Source organism: Arvicola amphibius, chromosome 1 (assembly GCF_903992535.2).
Source record: "Arvicola amphibius chromosome 1, mArvAmp1.2, whole genome shotgun sequence".
Classification (NCBI taxonomy): Eukaryota; Metazoa; Chordata; class Mammalia; order Rodentia; family Cricetidae; genus Arvicola; species Arvicola amphibius.
The window spans coordinates 28,885,183-28,909,329 of NC_052047.1; the positions used below are offsets into that span (position 1 = coordinate 28,885,183).

The 24,147-nt window shown below is 40.2% G+C and overlaps 1 protein-coding gene across 1 annotated transcript in view; it reads left to right on the forward strand.

Moving 5' to 3' along the window:
• Positions 1 to 24,147, forward strand: part of Scfd2 (sec1 family domain containing 2) — a 326,524-nt gene that overhangs the window by 20,179 nt on the left and 282,198 nt on the right. The window contains exon 3 of the mRNA XM_038331345.2: positions 9,274 to 9,401. Within this exon, the coding sequence (XP_038187273.1) occupies positions 9,274 to 9,401 (128 nt within the window). The remainder of the gene's footprint in view (positions 1 to 9,273; positions 9,402 to 24,147) is intronic.

The following is a 24,147-nucleotide window of genomic DNA, read 5'->3' on the forward strand; positions in this document are numbered from 1 at the left end:
TCTGGGTCTGGGTTACCTCACTCAATATGGCATTTTCTAGATCCTTCCATTTGCCCACATATTTCAAGATGTAATTAATTTTTTTCTGCTGTGTAGTACCCCATTGTATAAATGTACCACATTTTCTTTATCCATTCTTCGGTTGCAGGGCATTTAGGTTGTTCCCAGGTTCTTACTGTTACAAATAATGCTGCTCTGAACATTGTTGAGCACATGTCTGTAGCACCTGCTCTATGGGATGGTTTGAGAGCCAGGCAAGGGGCTGGAGATTGAAACACAGACAGAGACATGGTTCATCCTTGAAACAAGAATGCCAACTTTATTGTGTTTCAGGGCAACTTATATAGTGCCGTCCCTGACCAATGGCCACATCCTAACCACTAGAAACCACTCCCCTGCCATCAGGGTCTCATGCTCAGTGCAGCTACAAGCACAGGAAAACAAGTTGTTTTGCTTAGAACAGCTGCAAGCATAACAAGTTGTTTACTCTGGCAGGCAAGGGGGTCACAGAAAATTCAGGGTCCGGGGGTCTATAGTCCCCAACACATGTCCTTATGGTATGGATGAGCATCCTTTGGGTATATAACTAAAAGTGGTATTGCTGGGTCTTGAGGAAGGTTGTTTTCCTAATTTTCTGAGAAATTGCAACACTGACATTCAAAGGGGCTGTACAAGCTTACACTCTCACCAGCAATGGAGGAGTGTTCCCTTTACCCAACATGCTCTCCAGCATAAGTTGTCATCAGTGTTTTTGACCTTGGCCATTCTTAAAGGTGTAAGATGGAATCTCAGAGTTGTTTTGGTTTGCATTTCTCTAATGGCTAAGGATTTGAACATTTCCTTAAGTGTCTTTCAGCCATTTTAGATTCCTCTGTTGAGAGTTCTCTGTTGGGGTCTGTACCTCATTTTTTATTGGATTATTTGTTCTTTTAATGTCAAGTTTCTTGAGTTCTTCGTATATTTTGGAGGGAAAATACTTTTAATAAAAGAAATAACATTATTGGACAATCACCCATCAGTTGATGTACTTTGGGTAGTAAATCAAATTCACATGTGAATCTGGAAGACCAAAATGTGGTTATTCATCCTCAGATACCGGCATTCTAGCTTCTTTTCTTTTGCAGAATTATATACAGCCCAGCTTAATATATGGCGTTTACAGGGACGTGGATCAAATAACCATGTATTGAATATAACTTGGTTTTTTTGTTTTGTTTTTTAAGCTCAAGGACAGTTTTATTACACTTTAAAAGAAAAACTGCCTGAATAGACAAGCTGTCAATCAAAGCAGCTGCTCAGAGGAGGAAGGTGGCGAACAGAAAGAGGGAAAGCCATGGTATTTGAGTTAGAGGCATGAAAATCAGCCACAGGACAGAAACGCAGCCACATTGTGGGGAGGAGATCTTTAGAGAAAGAGTAAGAAAGCCCAAAGTACCAGAAAAAGCATATGCAGGCTCTAGCCAGCCTCCAAAAGCAAGAGACGGGAAAGACAAAAGGATCCCTCTTGAGGCAGAGACCAGAAAGGCAGGCAGACCCAACAGAATCTTGTGGTGTCTTGGAGGGAGTCCACTTAATCTTCTTAAAGAGTCTGCTTCTTCATTTATGAAATGGGGCCATGATACCCTGGAGAATTGTTATTCAATGAGATAGTCATATTACTTATGATGTAGTTCTTAATAAATGGAAATAACATTGTAACTCTTAGAAATATAACATCCCAGGGAGATCAAGTGAATTGTTCAGAAGCACCAATAGCTCCTTGGTACTTGGGAGTGTTAGAATTGTGTTCTAATGCTCCTTAAACTATTTTTATTATGGAGAGACTATATATGGTATATATAGTATGTGGTATAGTAGTAGAGCCCAAATTTGCCTGTCTAAGATCAGAAATTCCAATCCTCGTCACTTAAAAGTAATTACTAAAACAAGACTGTTAGGTAAGCGGTATCACTATGTCAGTTTTCGGAATCAGAAAATAACTAAAGGATACGTTTCCTATCTTTTCTAAGGATATAGTGAACACAAAGTAATAACAAGCTTAGAAGTGACCTCTCTCGGCAACCTAGACTGTGATATTTTGGCTTTTGATTTTTAAAAATTATATATATAATTGAAAATTCAGAAAGTTAAAAAAATTTTCTCTGATGTACATTTGTGAGAGTACAGTGTATACATCCATGGCATGCATGCAGAGTTCAGAGGACAACACCAAGTGTTGGCCTGTACCTTCTACCCTGTTTGAGACATGGTCTCTGTTTGTCACTGTGTATACCAGGCTAGCTGGTTCACCGTTTTCTGGGATTCTCTTGTCTCTACCTCCTACCTTGCCACAGGAACACCAAGATTACAGGTATATATTACTGGGTCCCATTCTCTTCATGGCTTCACACTTCTCTGGCAGGTGTTTACCCTTGGATCATTCTCTTCATTCTTATAAAGTTGGTTTTTTTGTTTTTGTTTGTTTATTATTTTTCTAATTAATTAATTTATTATATATATGTATATATGTATATATACATATATATACATATATACATACACACACACACACACACACACACACACACACACACACACACACACATATATATATATAAAACATTCTGCCTCCATGTATCCATGTATGCTCACACGCCAGAGGAGGGCACCAGATCTCATTACAGATGGTTGTGAGCCACCATGTGGTTGCTGGGAATTGAACTTAGGACTTCTGGAAGATCAGCCAGTGCTCTTAACCACTGAGCCATCTCTCTAGCCCGAAAGTCGTTTTTTGGGGAGGCATTTCCACAATAAATGTGCAGTGGAAAATAATTAGTATTGTGAAACAGCATAACTGTCAGTGACTGATGATGACTATGAGGGGAAATATGATATGATATGAAACAAAACAAAAGCCTATAGAGCTTGAGACCGTCTTACCTTTTCTGTATGTTTATGTAACAATAGAAGAGAGTGTGAGAAGAGAGAAGCTGAATTCAGTTGCTCTTCCAGCATGAGATTGATTAGCCAGCAGATAGGCCACAGAACACAGTGATGGGGGTTTATGGCAAGGGCTTATGTGTGACACACACGTGACGGTAGTCATGATGCATCCAGGCATTTGGATGTGTTCTTCTTTTGCTCCCATCCCTCATTGCTTAGGGCCTGGTTTTCTGGAGGGCCTGTGCTTTCTGACATGTTGGTCTCCTTCTTCATTCATTCTTGTATTCTATCCTGTCTGAGGCTCATTATGTCAATTTAAAGGGAGAATTGTGGCTATTAAAAAATTTAAGGATGGAAAAGAACCCAACCTAAAGTGTTGAAATAGCCAGCATTCTCCTAATTGATCCTCTTGATCATTTGTTCATTGATCTTAAACATTTCTTACCTGAATGTGGTCTCCACTTTTGCCCTCTTCAGGCTGAGTGTACGCCAGTTAGTTGCTTGATTTCTCTGAGGATCTTTAGATTGAGTCAGTGATCATGGCATAGAGCCTGAGGAAAGGGTCAAAGCAGTATGTTTTATAAATTCCAAAGTGCTTTGAAAACAGAATGTGATGAAAGTATTTGAAAATATTCTTTAAAACTGGTTTATTTATCTTTCAAAAGTCCTTAAAAGAGTTATTTTTTTATTGATTTTTTTTATTGTGCTCTACATTTTTCTCTGCTCCCCTCCCTGCCTCTCCCCTCTCCCAAGGTCCCCATGCTCCCAATTTCCTCAGGAGATCTTGAAAAGGGTTAAGTTTTAAGTTTCTCTCTCTCTCTCTCTCTCTCTCTCTCTCTCTCTCTCTCTCTCTCTCTGTGTGTGTGTGTGTGTGTGTGTTTGTGTGTGTGTAGGGGTGTCCATAAAGGCTAGGCAGCAGCTAGAGTTACAGACAGTTGTGAGCTAACATACAGGTGCTGGAAATGAATGTGGGTCTTCTGTAAGAGCAGCAAGTGCTCTTAACTGACAAGGCTTCTTTCCAGCCCACAGAAATCTTATGTAGCAATGGGGGGAAAAGCTGTTTCAGGCTAGATGTATTAAAAGGATGTTGATCAGCTATTCCCGAACTTAAGAAAAAAGACTGAGCAAGATGAAGTAGATTTAAAAAGCGCATTGATTAGGTGTAAATAAGATCTACTAGTGTGCTTTATTTGAGGTTGTAGTAGCAGGTCTTAAAGGGACATTCTTATGGGAATGTGGCAGTGGAGGTTTGGCTCATCAAGTTCCAGAAGGGAATAAGAACTCTGTTGGGAACTACACCAGAGACCATTTGTGTTACTTTCTGATAAATGAGCTAGCTATATTCTGTTTTTGCTGTGAAAATCTGTGTGAGATTGAGTTAAAAACTAACAAACACATTTACTTTTATGAGGACCTTTTAAGATAACCTAATGTCCATGTTGCAACATGATTACTGTTCGCCATTCTTAGTTCTACTGCAAGAGACAGCAGGTGAACATTGTGCAGCTTGTTTGATGAATGGAACTTGGATGAGTGTAAAGTTCCTAAGAAGACTATTGCAGAGAAAGCAGCTATAATTGTTAAAGACTCATGCCAATGACCAGTGTCGTAGTTAGGGCTTCTATTGCTGTGAAGAGATACCATGACCATAGCAACTCTTATAAAGGAAAACATTTAATTGAGGTGGCTTACAGTTCAGAGGTTTAGTCCATTATCATACTGGTGGGACATGGCTGTGTGCAAGCAGACATGGTGCTAGAGAAGGAGCTGAGAGTTCTACATCTTGATCCATAGGCAACAGGAAGTTAACTGAGACAATGTGCATAGACAGAGCATAGGAAACTTCAAAACCTACCCTCAGAGTGACACACTTCCTCCAACAAGGTCATACCTGCCTCCTAATAATTCCACGCCCTAACTTATGGGGGCCAGTTACATTCAAATCACCACGTTCTACTCCCTGGCCCCCATAAGCTTTTAACAGTATCATAATGCAGAGTGCATTTAATCCAATGTCAAAAGTTCTCATAGTCCATCACAGTCTCAACAATATTTAAAAGTCCAGAGTTCAAAGTCTCTTCTGATACTTCATGTAATCTCTTAAATGTAATCCTCTATAATATCAAAATTGAAAGGCAGATTACATACTTCCTACATATAATGGTACAGGATATACACTACCATTTCAGAACATAGGGAAGGGAGCATAGTGAGGAAGTACTATACTAAAGCAAGAGAGAAAACCAGCTGTGCAAACTCCAAACCCTGGATTTCCATGTCTGATGTCAAAATGTTCTTCATTTCTCCAACTCCTTTCAGCTTTGTTGACTGTACATACTTGTTTCTCTTGGCCTGGTTCTACTCCCTGTTAGCAGTTCTCCTCAACAGGTATCCCACAACTCTGGCATGTCCATCATTTTGGAGTCTCCAAGACAATCCAGGCTTCAACTTCACAGCTTCATATAATGGCCTCTCTAGGCCTCCATTCAGGGGCACCCATAACACATGCCTGACCTAAATTGTGGAGGGAGATTCCATAACTTCTTTCTTCTGTCTTTGACTCTAAAACCAGAACCACATGGCCAAAGTTGCCAAATTCTACTACTTGCTCATCACCAACCTTCTATTCTTGATAGTTTTCTTTACTGTCTAAGCTTGGCTGTCCTGGAACTTGCTCTGTAGACCAGGCTGGTCTCAAACTCAAGAGATCTACCTTCCTCTGCCTCTGGAGTGCTGGAATTAAAGGTGTGCCCACCACACCGGGCTCTAAACCTTTCTTTAGTCCTTTTCACAAGTTGGAAATTTATTTGAGTAGGATCTTACTCTGAGGTTCACTCCCTTGATTACATTTCTTACTTTGTTTATCTTCTTAAACACAGGACTTAACTCCATTCCATTTCCTGGTGTTCCTTTTTTTCTCAAATTATACATTTTGTATTTTTATTTGCTCAGCTTCCTCCCTTTCATTAAAGTGAACATCAATAACCATATAACATACTAGGTTGTTCTATGGCTTTCTCTACTAATTCAATTAATCCAGAATTCTTCACTTTATCCTCAGCCAATTTTTCAGACACGGGCAAAAAGCAGCCCTTCTACCCTCTCCCATGATGCTCATGCTCCCAATTTACCCAGGAGATCTTTTCTTCCTCTGCTTCCCATGTAGATTGGGTCCATGTATGTCTCTCTTAGGGTCCTCTTTGTTGTCTAGGTTCTCTGGGACTGTGAATTGTAGGCTGATTTTTCTTTGTTTTATGTCTAAAAACCACTTATGAGTGAGTACATATTATATTTGTCTCTCTGGATCTGGGTTATACTGATTATTTTTTAGTTAATCTTTTATCCTGCCACCTCGCTGAAAGTGTTTATCAGCTGTAGGAGTTCCCTGGTAGAATTTTTGGAATCATTTATGTACACTGTCATATAATCTGCAAATAGCGATGTTTTGACTTCTTTTTTTCAATTTATTTCCCCTTGATCTTCTTTAGTTGTCTTATTGCTCTAGCTAGAACTTCAAGTATATTGAATAGATATGGAGAGCGTGGACAGCCTTCTCTTGTTCCTGATTTTAATGGAATTGCTTTGAGTTTCTTTCCATTTAATTTGATGTTGGCTACCAGATTGCTGTAAATTGCCTTTATTATGTTTAGGTTATGTATTTTTTTATCCCTAATCTGTCCAAGACATTTATTAGGAAGGGGCATTGGATTTTGTCAAAGGTTTTTTTTCAGCATTTAGTGAGATGATCTTTTTTTCAGTTTGTTTTTGTGATGGTGGATTACATTGTCTGATGTGTGCCGCACTCCTCACTACAATTGTCTGATTTTTTTATGTTTTTTATGTTGAACCATCCTCGCATCTTTGGAATGAAGCCTACTTAATCATGGTGGATGATCTTTTTGATGTGTTCTTGAATTCCGTTTGAGAATATTTGATTGAGTATTTTTGCATCTATGTTCATGAGGAAAACTGGTCCGTAATTCTCTTTCTTTATTGAATATTTGTGTGCTTTGGTGTCAGGGTGGTTGTGGTCTCATAAAATGAATTTGTCCATGTTCCTTCTGTTTCTATTTTGTAGAGTGATTTGAGGCATATTGGTGTTAGTTCTTCTTTGGATGTCTTGCTGAATTCTGTGCCCAAACCATGTGGCTTGGAGCTTTTTCTTTTACTGGTTGGGAGACTTTTAATGACTTCTATTTTCTTAGGGGTTATAGGTCTATTTAAATTGTTTGTCTGATTTTGATTTAACTTTGATAAGTGGTATTTAGCAAGAAAATTATTCATTTCTTTTAGATTTTCCAATTTTGTGGAGTACAGGTTTTTAAAGTATGACCTAATGATTCTTTGGATTTCCTCAGTGTCTGTTGTTATATCCTCATTTTTGTTTCTGATTTTGTTAATTTGGATGTGCTCTTTTAGTGTTTTAGGTAGTTTGAATAGTGTTTGTCTATCTTGTTGATTTCTCAAATAACCAGCCCTTTGATTCATTGATTCTTTGTATTGTTCTGTTTGTTTCCATTTTATTGATTTCAGCTTTCAGTTTGATTATTTCCTCCTGTCTACTCCTTTTGGATGAGCTTGATTCCTTTTGTTCTAGAGCATTTGATGTTCTGCTAAGTTGCCAGTATGAGATTTCTCCAAATTCTTCATGAAGGCACTTAGTGCCATGAACTTTCCTGTTAGCACTGCTTTCATTATGTCCCATGAATTTGGATATGTGTGTATTTATTTTCATTGAATTTTCAGAAGTCTTTAGTTTTTCTTTATTTCTTCTTTGATTCAGTAGTAATTTATAGAGTTGTTCAGGTTCCATGAGTTTGTAGGCTTTGTGTTGTTTCTGCTATTGTTGAAATCCAACTTTAATCCATGGTAGTCTGATAGGATTCAGTTGCCCATTCATTTAATTAAACTTAAGGATAATAGACACAGCATTCTGTTAGGGTCTTTTAGAGGAACACAATACTGAGTATATGACTATAAAAAGGGCTTCTACACATGTAGACTGGGATTCCCACAGTAGCTGTGAACAGCTGGAAGAGGTAGCTGCTCTGTTGAAGAAGCTAGATGCCTCAGAAAAAGATAGGGGAACAGTGAGGCCCAAGGCCTAGGATGAAGGCCTGGAAGCTTCCTGTAAGTCTCTGATGTGAGTCTGCATTCAAAAGCTGGACATAGATTCTTGCGCCTATGCAGTGGCATCAGTGACAGAGTGCCCGGTCTTAAGAGTCAAGCCCAGGCGCTCAGCGTCCCCTGCTACTTCCATTCCTAGTTCTACCCAGAGCCCCAAATGTTGGACATTGCAGCCTACATTCTGGTCAAGTCTTCCCCTCCCAGTGCACTGAGTCTCAGGAAACATGCTCACAGATACTGTGAAATGAGCTTTACTGATTTTCTGTGTATCCCTCAGTCCACCAAGTTGTAGCCAAGATAAGCATCAGAGGAGTTCTAGTTTTGAGTATTTAAAGATGTTATTTCACTATGGGAAAGCAGGTGATAATAAGAGCTACCACTCTATTGAGAGGTTAGTGTGTGAGTTAGGGAGCTTTAAGTGGAGAAAGAACAGAAGTCATCCTTGTTTCCTTTGTATGGAGTTTTGAAAACGTTACTACAAATGTGTATACTTGGCTTTGTGGCAGCGGCCTTCCGGAAAGAACACTGCACTCATTTATAATGGGAACACCGCATTGCGGATGAGACAGAGAGCTACTGGGAAGTGAACCCAGATGAGACCCTGCATAATGCAGTGCGTGGGGCTGCTATCAACAGAGAATTGTAAAGGCTTCCATAAGTGCCATCCTTCAAACTGAAGGCCTGGAGTGGAATACTTCAGAGCCGGCTACTGAGTGCAAGTCCTCATTCTTATTCCACAGGAAGTTTGCTGATGAGGAGGCCTATTGAGAATTCACACAAGGATTCTCTTTAAGGATTTCTCTGTGCTTCTCAGACAGTATGCTATCTCAAGTTCACAACAGTCTTTATCACTATTGTTAAGTCATTTTGAGCCTTACATTTAACTTTGGCTTATATGACGTTCATGTTTCTTTAGCAATGAAACATGTGACCTGTGAACTGATTTCAATTAAAAAAAGTCTCAAAATAATCTAGCATAATTTTCTCACATTTTCATGGAACAATGTATTCTTTCTTCTCCCCTATGTTTTGATTTTGTTGTTCCCTTAATTCCTCAATATTCTGCCCATTAAATGAATTGGCTATCTTGTATCAAGTTAATACTTGCCAGTGGTAATGACTGTATCAGTGCTTATAAGATAATGCTGGCTTTTTTCTTTTCTTCTAGTCCTTTCCTTTCCCCAATAAGAATTGATTCTGAGCTGTTTTGTGCTTCCACTGTAGTGACACCTCAGCCAAGGCCTTGTGGGAAGCCTTACTGAACACCAAGCACAAAGAGGCAGTGATGGAAGTTCGGAGACATCTAGTGGAAGCAGCCAGCAGAGAAAACCTGCCCATCAAGATGAGCATGGGTAAGCCTCTCTGTCCACTCCTAGGGGAGCCATGGCAGTCTGAGGAAACTTCTCTAACCTTCTCCTGAACTGTGGCCACCCTAGCCAAAATGGAATTTAGATAAAAGTAATGACTATTTGTGAACTATTGACCAGGAGAAGGAATATGTGTACATTGTCCCTGGGGCTCAGCAGTAACTGCTTTTCTAAGTTTCTCAACTTGAAAAGTCCAGGAGAGTTTTTGAATATGTAGAATAATTTATTTTTGTTGTTGTTGTTTTGAGACAACTCTATGTAGCTTTGAGCCTGTCCTGGAACTTGGTCTGAAGACCAGGCTGGTCTCAAACTCACAGAGACCTGTCTGCCTCTGCCTCCCAAATGCTGGGATTAAATGTGTGCACCACCACCACCTGGCTGGAATAATTCTTTTACTTTCCTAATTGATGATTGCTCAGAACCATTGTCAGCAAATTCTATTTTATATCTACTTTCTCTCCCCCCTTATGATAGATGAATGTGCTTTCATCAATTTTGATTCAATGTTTAACTATTATAAAAATTAGTAATTGAATGGGCAGATAGGCTGTCCTGTCCCTTGTCTTCCGTGGTCATCTTGCTGATTGTCCATGAACATGATGGGTGGTTGAGCCTTGTTCACCAAGAGAATACATTGCTTATTTTTTTCTCCTTTGTCCCCATTCAGCTTTGATGTTTGTCTTATAACGTGGAATTTATATCTTAAATAACTTTTTTGTTTTGATCAAAAAGAGAATAACACAGCAATACTTTGATTTAGAAAAAAAATTCCCTTTTCTTTCCTGTTTTAGTATGTGTGCTGCCACAGTAGGCACCCAGTTTCTGCTGTTGTTTTTCTTGTTGGTGGGTGCGGAGATCTGAACTCAGGTCCTCATGCTCTCACAGCTCACCCCCGGGCCGTCTCTCAAGCTCCACCCCGCTTTTACAGTTTTTGTTTTTTAAATATGACAATGATTTAAAATATAGAAATATTTTAATATGGATATTAGATCTGGCTAATAGGTAGAATTTACTTCTAGAAACATGAAAATGTATTCCTCTTTTAGTGATAAAGTTTCCTTCTCTCTTGTGGTGTGCTCTCTGCTAGCTTGTAAGTATTAGTGTGTCCTTATGGATGGGAGTGAGGGCTGGTCTGAGTGCTTGTCAGGATGCAGACTCAACAGGAAACAGCCTCTGGTGCTTTAAGTTAATTGATGTGGGAGGATCCATTCTAATGTGGGAGGCCATCCTTGGGTTGAGGGGCCTAGACTGGACAGAGAAGAAAGAAAGGAGAAAGCAGGCTGAGGCTCAACCTTCCTTGCTGTCTCTTCCTGGCTGCAGATTCCCTGTGACCCTGACCAGTTACCATGTTGAACTGCATCCTGAAACCATCAGCCAAAATGACCCCTTCCTTTTTTCTGTCAGGCATTCAGAAGTGAATAAGAAACTAACATACGCTGGGCGTGGTGGTGGCGCACACCTTTAATCCCAGCACTCGGGAGGCAGAGGCAGACTGGTCTCTGTGAGTTCAAGGCCAGTCTGGTCTACAAGAGCTAGCTCCAGGACAGGCTCCAAAGCTGTAGAGAAACCCTGTCTCAAAACAAAACAAAACAACAACAAAACCAAACAAATACAGTGTCTAAATTCTTGATTAATTACGGGCACAAGTATCATCAACTGTCAGGATGAAATAAATTTTGAAAGTAGAAGAATGTAAATGAAGCTAGGAGGAAACCAACTAGAGACCATGACATGAAAATACTGAAATAATAACTTTTAGTGTTTGGTGGCTGTAGATGGCAGCTTCCAGACTGTAAAGATGGCAGGGAAAGTGAAAGCAACTGATGTTTATTGAGCTCCTAGAAGATGTCCGGTCTTCTCGTTAGAGTGCCATCCTGTGAATCGTTACAGCACTTGTAGAAGTGAGCTGCCAGTCACTCTGTGTGACCATTGCTTTTCACACAAGGACCAGTGTTCACCTGCAGTTGCCCGTCTCTGAGGAGTAGGGCTGGAATTCAGATGCAGACATCCCGTCAGAGAAGACGCACTCTGTCCTCAGCCGTGCCAACTCCTCGTAGACAATGCACAGCCTGTTTTGAGTAGAAGTTGTTCCTTTAAAACCATTTTGGTGTTTGACTATTAATTCTAGTTCCTGAAGTTCTTCTTTCTACCTCCCCTTTTATTCTCTCTCTCTGACATATGCACTGTGAGGTGTGTATATGTAGTGCATGCGTGTTTTACTGTATATGAGCACTTGGATTTATCAGTATGCTGCATATGAAGACTTGAGGCTGACATCATTGGGTGTCTTGCTCCATAACTTCCCAGATTATTTACAAAGTCAGGTCGTTCAGGCATCTCTTATCTCTACTTCTTGAGCATGGCAGTTACATGTCAGGCTTTTAGTGTGGGTTCTAGGGATCCAATCTTGACTCCGTATGACTCTAATTCATCTAGTGGATACCCCATACCTACCCCCCAGTTGCATGCCTTGGAAAGAATCCTCCTTTCTTAGCTTCCCCAGTGTTGCGGTGCACCACCATGCTGGGCTCCTTGCCTCACTTTCCTTTCCACAGTCCCGTATGTGACACTACCAAGTGTGCTTCATTTGGAGTTCTTCCTCGTAAGTACAGTGACACGAGAACTAATCCATACGTGAACGAGAAGAGCCGGAGTGCACAGGCGGTCTGCATGACGACTTACACTGTGTGTTGTGATATCGTACAGCACACATCAACTTTTATAGCTCAACACTGGACTCTTTAAAAATCAATAAACTTTACTTTCCTAAAGAGCTCAATCTGTGAAAAATAGCCAAAGCCAGAAATTAAAAAAAAAAAACAAAACCCATGAGTAACTCCATGAAGAACTCAAATTTAAATGTTTGATTTTTTTTCCTATCAACTCCCCCCACCCTAAAAGAGATAAAGTGGTTTTCTTTATCCCAGAACTCCAGACAGGGATGTGGGGTGAGGGAGGGAAGAAACAGTCGACTGTGAGCAGAGCCAGCTCATGCTTTATCCCCGTGCCAACTTCAGTTAGTGAAAGATAACACAGCCTGCTACCCACCTCTGCTGTGTGTCACTAGCCAGAGTTTCTCATGGGTCTCATTCCCGTGTACAGATCCATAACCACGGGAAGTAAGAAAAAGAAGAGGACTTTTAAATACACAGAGACATCAGTATTTGAAAGCTGCCTATCATCCAGCCAAACAGTCACGTGTCTGTTGTCTGGGGTCTCAAGTGGCTGGGATGCTGAAAGCAGCAGTCAGGACTTCAGAACGTTCTCTGAACTCCTCAGGACTCCCCGGCCCTCTGCTGTAAATTTACTAAAGTATGAATTTTTTGCCTGTAATGGAGGCTTCTGGTGTTTTTGAGACATTAAGCAGATTTGATTCTAGACCGAGGATTCGTTTGTGTTTGAATTTATGAGAGGGTTTTTCCTGCTGGAAACCTCAGGTCTTCAGTATAAAAATCCCTCAGCATTATGAGCACCAATAGAAATAAACTTCGTTCTCTTAAATGATAAAAGTAATTGCTGCAACAAAGAAAAAACTTCATTTTATCATAGTATATCTAAACATCTGTCATCTTACTGAGAGTTTGTTATGAAATTGTCAGTTTAGTAGATACGTTCCAGAAAAGTGATTTTTAAAACCCTGGAAAGGGAATTGTTTTTTTCCCACTGACTTTCATAAAAGGAAAAATGTATTCTGAAAGTAAAAAAACAAATAGACCCCAAGAAATACATTTGTTTCCACCCTAGAAGGCCAAGCAGAGGAAACAGGAATAGAAATTCCTAGCTCAGGTTCTGCTCCCTTTCCAGCACTCCCCTCTCTGGAGTTCCATCGCGTTGAGAGGTCTTCAGGGCTTGGCATTTTACTCTCTGAAGAAGGAAATACTCTAGGGCTGGCCTTGCGGCAGGATCACCCCGCTAGAGCTGAAGTGAAATATTGTTGTCCTTTCTTTCCCCCAGATGTCTTGAAAGACTGTTCTATGCTTGAGAACTCTGTTTATTATTTCAGTGCTTTTTTTTTTTTTAAATAAAAGAAAGCATTTAGTTGGGTGCTTGCCTTTAGTTTCAGAGTGAGTCTCTGATCATCACAGCCAGGAGCATGGCAGCAGATGGCAGGCGTATTTTAGTGGTGAGGACGGTGCTCTCAGCCATTGTCCTCTGCAGCATCCTTGTCTGCTTTACGAAACATCGTGTGCCTGTAACCTTCGTTTCTTCAGACTGTGAAGGATACACAGTTATGTTTGAGGGTGGGCCACACTTGTGTTGCTTATTAGCCCAATTTCAGTTTACCATAAAACAGGGGAAATGTCTTCTCCTTGGGGTTTGAGAATGGAAGCTCTGCGCAGCATGAGAGGACCCTGCTGCCTGGTGTTGGCCCTGAATTTACTCTGTTTTGACTGGGTACCAGCCGTGCTTTGATGGAGGACTCTCATTGGCTAATAAGGAAACTGCCTGGCCCATTTGATTGGCCAGCCCTTAGGTGGGCGGAGTAGACAGAACAGGAAGAAGGAAGTGAGGTAGATGGCTCAGTCAGATGCTACGCCTCTCCTAAGTTACACAGACCGCCAGGCCTCTGCTCAGGGAGAGAGATGCAACGAAGCTCCAGCCCAAGACGGACGTATGCTAGAATCTTTCCCGGTAAGACACCACTTCGTGGTGTTACACAGATTATTAGATATGGGTTAAAGCAAGAGATGTGGGAATTAGAAAATAAGAGGCTAGAAATAATGGGCCAGGCAGTATTTAAAAGAATACAGTTTCCGTATTTTGCATGCAAAGCTAAGCATGCGGGAGCAGGGCGGCGGGAATCCGGCCCACAGTTCCTCACTACAGTGCTTCTGTCGCATTTGGGTTTTTTCTTTATTATGAAGAATTTTGTGACGAAGAGGAGAGAGGGAGAGAGAGAGAGGGAAGAGAGAGAGAGAGAGAGAGAGAGAGAGAGAGAGAGAGAGAGAGAATTTTTTTATGTGTGTGTGTGTGTGTGTGTGTGAAAGAGAAAGGAAGAACAAGAGAATGGGAGAGCACAGCTCAAAGGAAGGAAGAGGGGGATTGGAAAAGTTTGCAAGAGGAGAGATTAAACACTAATTAATACCAATACATCATGCAATAAGAGTAATTTACAAAATATGAGAAAATCTAGGAATGTCCTGAGCTCCATATACTGACTGAGTCTCATATTGTTTTATGTTTTACTTGTTATTAATTTTTGGAAAGGACAAGAAAAGTAACCTTTGCTGTCTAGTTACTGAATTTTTAGATAGTTTGGTTATTTCGTGCTCCCAATAATCATGTGAGTTTGCCATCCATTTTCACACCCATTTTACAGACCCAGTAAACTGAGACCTAGGAAGGTTGAGTTTCATTTGCAGGACTCCTAGGTCTCAGTTTAGGGCTCCTCTTCCTTGGTAACTCTGGTTCTATGGAACCACCACTCTTTTCTTAGCCCTTGCCATGGTGTAATGTGCATTAATCTAAAGCCTTTCCAGACAGTGTCTTCGTCTGTCTTCCCTGGCCATTTGAAGAACTGGTACATGGTAGTGTGTAGCACTTGGTTCAGTGAATGGGTTCTCCTTAGTGTGGGCATGATAGAAAGGAACCTTCAGCATTTCTGCTTTAGCATGATGTGTGACTGCTTATGTTTCCAGATTTCCTTTCTGATGCTTTTGTTCCACTTGAAGTCTCTGGGGCATCTGTCATGTCTTTCTCCTTGGAATTTCCCCCATTGTCCGCACATCATCTGTCTTTTGATCCCTTTCTCTTTCTAATAGGTTCATGCCTTCTGTTCTTTACTTTGAGTTTGCTGCTGTCTAGATCTGTTATCTGTGGTTATGCCTTGCAGATGGAGCTCAGTTAATGTGTTTTATGGACCTTAGAGTCTTATCCTCTCATCCTAGTTCCACTTCACTTTCCAAAAGAAGACCACGTATTCCCTGCACTTCGGTGCACTGGATTCTGGAGACACAGTGCTGTGCTAGGTTTCTCTGGGTCCTGGCGACTTGAGCTAAGGTCTTCACTCTGCATTGTAAGTGCTTTGCTTACTGAGTCATCCCAGCCCTCTCTATGCTTTCTGGTTTCCCACTTTCTGCTTTGTAGACTCCTAACTTGTCCTTGCATTCACTGTACAGGATGCAGTTTCTCCTTGTTGCCCTGACCCTGGCAGAGGGGCACAAAGAATGTTTCTGTTCTGCCCCCTTACTACCTCCTCTCTGATTGCTTCCCAAGATTGTAATGTGTCAAATGAATAACATTTGCATCATGGCCATTCTGAAATGAAGCTGAGAGCTTGTATAATTTGGTGCCACTATTTTGATTGGTGTTAAGGCCCAACACTTTTGACCACAATCATTTTTATGCCAAAAGTACAAAAACAGTACAGTAGCAGAACTTCAAAATCATCAGTTTTGACTTTGCCTGGAAGTGTGTCAGGAACATGGGTTCATGGGACCTTTTTGAGGGTCATTATTGAAAAGATTGCCATAGTCTATGTGATTTAAAATTGGCATAATTTCATAGAGTTCAATGGAGTCACTGTTAGCTTTCAAAAGGAGACAGTTCTGTCTGGTCATCCAATCCCAAGTGGTCGGCCTCATTACACGAGCATATTAGCAACACAGATGGATGAGAGAGAGAGAGAGAGAGAGAGAGAGAGAGAGAGAGAGAGAGAGAGAGAGAGAGAGAGAGAGAGAGAGAGAGAACACTCGTAACAATGGTAATTAAAGAAGATGTCTTGAATTTGAGAGGGAGTGCATATAAACAGGAGAAGTTGAGGTAGAAATGATACTAATACAGTACTCATGCATGAAGTTCTTGAAAAAGTAAAACATTTACATTAAAAAAGAGTTATAACTCATGGCATATTTTTTCTAGAGACTAAGCTGAGGCAGGAGGAGGAAGAGTTGGAGGATAGCCTGGGCTAAGTAGAGAGTTCCAAGCCAATATGGCATGTATATCTAGATCTTATCTCAGTTATTATTTGAATTTTTTTATCTATTAGATTCTTATAGGTTATGGAGGTCAGGTTGCAGACTAAATTATTCTATATCATATAAAATTTCAGCTTTCAGGTTGCCTTTGAATGACTGAGTGTGTTTGTGTACATAAACAATCATGGTGTCTAACACAAACAGCGAGCCATAAACTGATAAAGGAGTTATTTACTCAAGCAAATCATTATTACGTATGAGCTTACCAAATTAAACCAACACCACAGAGACACATGAGTATCAAAATCATATCAGAAAACCAGGCCTGGGAACTCATTGAGTACAATGTACTAATGAGTGATTCAGCCAGCTCACCTGGGTCATATAAAAAGAGTTTTCAGACCATCTGGAGTAGGTAGTCATCACAGGATAACAGATGATGGACTCCCAACCTGGTGGTCTTTGGGTCCTGAGTTCTGCACAGGCCTCCTGCTTAACAGAGCCCCTTTGCGTTGCTCTTTATCCAGGCCCAGCTTTGTGTGGTTTCAAGCCCTGTACCTTCTTCTGAACCAGACCCGTGTGCCTCAAAGAGCGCATGGGTGCTCTTTCTCTGTCTTTCTTGCTGGATGTTTGGTTCTGTTTACAAGAAACCAACGCAGATTTTACTTTGTGTGTGTGATTTTTTTGCTATTTTTTATTGGACTTACTTTGTTCTGATCTACGTTATTTTCTTCCTTATGCTAACTTAAGGTTTGCTGTTTTTCTAGTTCCTTGGGGTTCAGTATTAGACTATTTAGAATCTATAAATTTTTACTGGTATAAATTTACCATTTAGATTATGATCAGTTGGGCTTATTTGTTTCTTAAGATTTTTTTTGTTTTTATTGTGTTTGTATTGCAGAGAGAGAAGGAGGGAGGGAGAGACAGAGAGACAGAGAGATGCATACTGGGAATGGTACCAGGCTTTGAAGCCTCATTCCCCTGCCCCAAGCTCTACTTCCTCTAACAAGGCTACAACTCCTAGGCCTTCCCAGACAGCACTATCAGCTGAGTAACGTGTGCTAAATGTTAGAGCCTATAGGTGATATTTCTTCACGCTAAGCTACCATAGTGTGTGTGTGTGTGTGTGTGTGTGTGAGAGAGAGAGAGAGAGAGAGAGAGTGAGAGAGAGAGAGAGAGAGAGAGAGAGAGAGGGAGAGAGAGAGGGAGAGAGAGAGAGAGAGAGTCAGTCCCTGGGGCCAGAGGTAAGGAGGTTTTGAAGTGAACTCTGGTAACTGCTGAACCATCTTGCCAGCCCTGTTTCCTTTTTTCTTTTTTTGTTTTGAATCACTTCTCAATTTCCCTTTGGGGTTTATGTTATATATTGGTTTCTCAGGAGGAGTATCTTGTTTAATTCTAAATGTTTGTGAACTTTCTAAGATTCCTCCTGTTGTTGATCCTAACTTCTCACTGTTGTGGTTGGGAAGCATTTACCAAACTATTTCAATCTTGAATTCATTATACTTGTTTTGTGATGTAATATCCTATCTCTCTTAGAGAATGTTCCTTCCTACAGTGTTCCTTGCGTGTTAGAGCAACATGCATACTTCACCTCTACTGCATGGATGGTTTCATACATGTCTGTTAGGTCTAATTGGGCTAAGTAGGGCATTGAAGTCTCCTGTTATTGAATTAGAGCCTAATTCTCTTTTGAGATTTATTAATACTTGCTTTACCTATTTAATGCTTTGATATATATTCATACATAAAATTTAAAGATTTCTTTAACTCATGAACACGAGTGTTTTGCCTGCGTATATGTGCACCACTGCATGTGCCTGGTACCTGTGAAGTCAGAAGGTGGATCCCCTTGTACTGGAGTTAGTTGCTGTGAGCCCCCTGTGGGTGCTGGGAACCAAACCCAGGTCCTCTCCAAGAATAATATGCGCCCTTAACCCCTGAGCCATCCCTCATCTCCTTGACATAGTCACACTATGTATATTCACTTCCTGAAGCAGTCTTAGATTGAATACGGTTTTGTCCAGTGTGTGTATGAGCTATCTTCATCTTTTACTTGCAGTCTATGTGCGTCTCTTAAGCTAAAGGGTTTCTGCTGTAGGCAGCGTACACTTAGCTCTTTTCTACCAGTTCAGCTCTTTTGTATTCTTTGGATGATCACTCAAACTCTTTGTATTTCAGCCCTTACTTGTTTTCGGGGCTCATTCCACTTGTTTGTTTGTTTTCTGGTTGTTTATCTGTTAGCCTTTACTTGTTGTTTACCTTTGTGCTGTGGTGTTTGTTCTGCAGTGTGAAGCTTTAATTCCTGTCTTTTTCCTGTTTGAGCATCTGCTGCAGTTTTCAGTTGTGTGGTCACCACGAGCTGACAGAAGACATATTGTTATAATAGACTATTTTAAGCTCACAACTTTGATTACAAACAAATGCCTTGGCTTTTACCCTATTCCCCAAATGTATATTTTTGTGTTTACAATCAACTTATTGTTTTTATATTCCTTTAACTTACTCTAACTGCAGTTGTTTTTTAAAATTTTCACTTTTGGCTTCACACTAGAGACTTAAACGGCTTCCACGCTGCCACTGCAGTAACAAAGTATTTTTTTAATTTATTTATTATGTATATAATATTCTGTCTGTCTGTCTGCCTGCAGGCCAGAAGAGGGCATCAGATCTCATTACAGATGGCTGTGAGCCACCATGTGGTTGCTGGGAATTAAACTCAGGACCTTTGGAAGAGCAGGCAATGCTCTTAACCACTGAGCCATCTCTCCAGCCCAACAAAGTATTTTGAATTAGACTATGTATTCATCTCTACTAATAATAAGTTTTCTAGTTTTGGAGACTTTCCTGATAGTAATTACCATCATTTACTTTCTAAACGAAGACTTTCCTTGAGGAATTTCTAATGAGGGCTGGGGCTGTAGCAGAGTTTTGCCTAGTGAGCATGAAACTAGGTTCAGTCCTCAGCAATGCATAACACTTGGCATGGTGGTACGTGCTTGTTGTGATCTCAGGCCTCAATAGGTAGAGGCAGGAGGATCAGAAGTTCTTGTAGCCTGGACAATATGAGTACCTGACTGGAGAAAAATAATTTCTTATAAGACAGGTCAATTTGGAGACTGGATTGCTATGATTCTGAGGCTAACCTGGTCTATCAGGTAAGTTTTAAACCAGCTTGGGCTGTAGAGTCTTTTCTGGCTTATTTCACTCAGGATAATGTCCTTTTGTTCTACTCATTTTGCCCATTATTTAGCATTTTCTGCCATGGTTTTATTTTTCTTTATAGCTGAATAAGAATCTATTGTGTGTTTGTACATTTTCTTTTTCCATCTTCTGTTGGTAGGTAGGTAGGCTTAGTTCCATTTCTTAGATATTGCTATTATTGTAGCAATAAGTGTGGATGCAGTAGGATCTCTGTTGACTTAGTGATGTGGGAGGTCCTTCTGTCTGTGTGTTGCTTTTGTTTATTTTTTTAAAAATTTTTTTTTTAAATATCAGTGTCTTTTGATTTATTTATTTAAGTATACAGTGGTCTGTCTGTATGCATGCCTACAGGTCAGAAGAGGGTACCAGATCTCATTACAGGTAGTTGTGAACCACCATGTGGTTGCTGGGAATTGAACTCAGGACCCTTTGGAAGAGCAAGCAGTGCTCTTAACCACTAAGCCATCTCTCCAGCCCTGTGTGTTGCTTTTATTAGTTAATGAATAAAAAACTGGCTTGGCCTGATAGGGTAGAACAGAGAGCTAGGTAGGGAAAACTAAGTGGAATGCTGGGAGAAAGGAGGCAGAGGGAAACTATGTAGCCCTGCTGGAGACAGACATCACAACTTTAGCCGGTAAGCCACAGATTAATAGAAATGGGTTAAATTAATATGTAAGAGTTATCCAATAAGAAGCTAGAGCTAGTGGGCCAAGCAGTGATTTAATTGTGTGATTATTCTAGGGCTAAGTGGCCGGGAACCAACAAGTTGCTCTCTCCTCCTACAACTTAGTGTTGTTTGGCTATACATCCAGGACTAGACTAGCCACATCATATGGCAGTTGTATTTAAATTGAAAAGTTATGTTCTTAATTTATTCTGCTTACATATGTTTATGTATGAATGTGTGTGTGAGTGAGGGCTTGTGTGGAGGTCACGGGACAACTTTTTAAAATTTTTTTTTTCAGAGACAGGGTTTCTCTGTGTAGTCCTGGCTGTCCTAGAACTCACTCTGTAGACAAAGTGGTTGTCCTTGAACTCACTGATATCCAGGCACCTCTGCATCTCTAGTGCTGGGATTAAAGGCGTGTGCCTCCATCACCTGCCTAACAACATAACTTTTGTGAGTCAGTTTTTGCCTTCTGCCTTATTGAGGTAGGGTCTCTCTTGTTTCTGCTGCTATACAGTGTATATCAGGCTATCTGACCAGGGGACTTCTTTGCTTATTTTCGTCTCTGCCTCCCTTCTGTCAGTAATAGTGCTGAGATTATAGAAATATTCCAGTGCATCTCACCTTTTATACAGGTTCAGGTGATCAAATTGGTGTCATCATGCAAGAAGCACATTGACCCACTGATCCATTTGCACTCCGTCACTTTTTGGGGGATTTCCACATTGACCTCCATAGTGATTGTACCAGTTTATATTCCTACCAGAGTTTATTAGGGCCCCTCACCCTCCACCACCTTGTCAGCATTTGTTTTCATGTTGTGAGCCATTCTTGACCCAGGTGAGATCAGCTCTCAAAACAGTGTTAATTTGCATTACCTTAGTGCCTAAGGTTGCTGAACATTAATTCAAATATTGCTTTGTCATTTTTAATTCTTTGATTAACTAATTTGTTGATTGGAAATTTTTCTGTATTTTTGCAGCTCTTTATATATTGTAGATAGTAATCATCTGTCTGATACATAGTTGATAATTTTTTTCAATCATTTAGGCTATTTTTTCACTTGATTGTTTCCTTTGCTTTGATAACCCTTTTTAGTTTTATACCATCCCATTTATCATTTCTTGGAATTATTTTATGTGCTTTTGTAGACACGTTCAGAAAGTCTTAGCCATGTTTTTTAAATTTTTTTTAAAAAAATTTAACTAATTAACTTTAATTTTATATGTATTGGTATTTTACTTGTGTGTATGTCTGTAAACCTCATAAGTGTCTGGTGCAGAGGCCAGAAGAGGGCATCAGATTTCTGGAACTGGAGTTTAGGACAGTTGTGAGCCACATGTGGGTACTGGGTATTGAACCTGGGTCCTCTGGGACCAGTGCTCTTACTGCTGAGCCATCTTTCCAACCCCCCGTGCCTGTAACTTGAAGTGCTTTACCTGTGTTTTTCTCCAGCACTTTCGGTGTCTTTGATTCATTTTGAATTGTGCAGGGTAATAAGATAGAAATCTAGAGTCATTATCAGATCTGTGGATTTCCAGTTTTCCCCAGTGCAAACCTATCTTTTTCCTAATGTATTCTTTTGATGTTTGTAGTGTGGAGCTGCGGGCCTGCTTTTCGTCCTGCCTGGCTCCTGCACGGCTAGCTTTACACCTGAAATAACAACACACAAACTGTATTCATTTAAGCACTGCCTGGCACATTAGTTTCAGCCTCTTACTCACATCTTGATTAACCCATATCTAATAATCTGTGTAGCACCACGAAGTGGTGCCTTACTGGGAAGATTCTAGCGTAAGTCCATCTTGGGCTGGAGCTTCATCGCATCTGTCTCAGAGAGTAGAGGCATGGCATCTGCCCCAGAGAGGTGAGGCATGGCGATTGCCCGAGGCATCTGCCTCACTTCCCTCTTTCCAGCATTCTGTTCTGTCTACTCCACCCACCTAAGGGCCAGCTTATCAAATGGGCCAAGGCAGTTTCTTTATTAACCAATGAAATCAACAGATAGATAGAAGACACCTATATCATTTCCCCTTTTTCTGTTTAAACAAAAAGAAAGGCTTTCACTTTAACATAGCAAAATTGCATATAACAAAACAGTTATCAAGCAAGAATTACAGTTACAATATTTATATCTATTTTATCTTTTATCATATCTAAGGAAAACCATAACTATCTATTCTTCAACTTCATCTAAGATTCCAGAAGGATATAATATTACCTAAGTAAATGAGAAGTAAGCAACTTACAAAACTCTAGAAATCACAGAGACATCTCACTGCCTGGACAGTCACCCAAAGTTCCTTTGTACCGTTGGGGCATCCATCTTCAGCCTACAGGCCCATAGTTTCCAGCAGACATTTCCATAAAGCAGGAAATTTCAAAGGCAGTTCAGTCAGTATCTGCTGTGTCCTGTAGAATGTCTCGCAGACTCTTTCATGAATCAGGAACCCCGAAAGATCATCTCACCTTTAGGCAAGTACAGCAGTTCTCTTTCTGTGGGTTCTTTGTGTCCAGTTTATGCCAACAGTCCAGGCAAGAGCAGTTTCTTGCCCAAATGGCTATCAAACTCCATAAGGAGCCTCTTCAATGCCCATCTTCCTCTTGAAGTAGATTGGTGCTGCCATGAGCAGACATGTCTTGTCCTGAAAAGCCCTAAGTTATTAAAACATTTAAATGCCATATACTGTAGTCTTTGAAAGATATTAGGAATGCCTATCTAACTAAAATATATCTCTATATATCTAGAAAATCTAACTAATATGACTACAAGCTTGACTATTATTGATGACTATCCATTAACAACCTATATTTCCTAATATACATTACATTTTTAAATGAATTACAAATCACAATACTTTAATCATTATTAGAAATACATATACATATAACAAAATTAACCTTAAATTTATATCAACGAAGCAAAATTTATATCAATGTAAATTATTCATATCTATATCATTTCCCCCTTTAAATGTAAAAGAACATTTGTAAACAATATTTGGGAACATGGGCGCAGTTATTTCTCTCCAAACTGCTTCCTGCTGAATGGGGGCGCTGTTAATCAGATCTTTCATGGTGTAGCCTGTGTGCTAGGTTCCTTTCAGTCGGCAGTTGAGCAAAATAATTTTTTGAGGGTGTTCACAGCAACCTTTCAGGAGGGCGTGGTCTATCATACCATATTGGGATAGAAGCAATCCACAGAGTCTCATTTTCTGTAATAACAAAAGAAGAATCTCTTTTCCAAAGTATCATATCCTTAGATCCAAATTCTGAAGTCAAGGTATTTTCAAAATATCTATGTTGGATTAGTTCAGCAGCATTTGTAAACAAATATCTTTTAGTAGCTGTTGCTCCTTCCTCAGCATTCAAACAATTCAAAGAGAGCATAATAGCATACAGTATCAAGATTTTCTGTGTATTTTCCATCTTTGTGTAGCTTTGTTTTTAACCTCTATTTCATTTATTTTTACTTTTATTTTTTGAGACAGGTTCTCTGTATATCTTTGTCCTGGAATAACTCTTTAGACCAGGCTGTCCTTGAACTCAGAGATCCTCCTGTCTCTGCCTCCCAGGCATTGGGATTAAAGGTGTGTCCTGCCACACGTTGAAGTCACAGAGGTCAATCTACCTCTGCCTCCCAAGTGTTGGGATCAAAGGTGTGTATCACCACACCAACTACTTTCTTCCTTTTTTACCCTAAGAACTTTAACCTTTAGCCTGCACATACTTCCAACACATAGCAAACCATTTTTTCTTCATCTTTGAATTTATCTTTACTGTATCTCTCTCTCTTTTTCTAATCACATGAATCTTCAACTTACCAAGTAATATCGGTAGGACTAAAGCCATGGCTTTGACAGCTAGATCCAGCCCATTTCTTAGCATTCTGAGATTTCAGCCTCTTGGCTGAGGTACTGGCTGTAGCCATGTTTATTGCCACAAC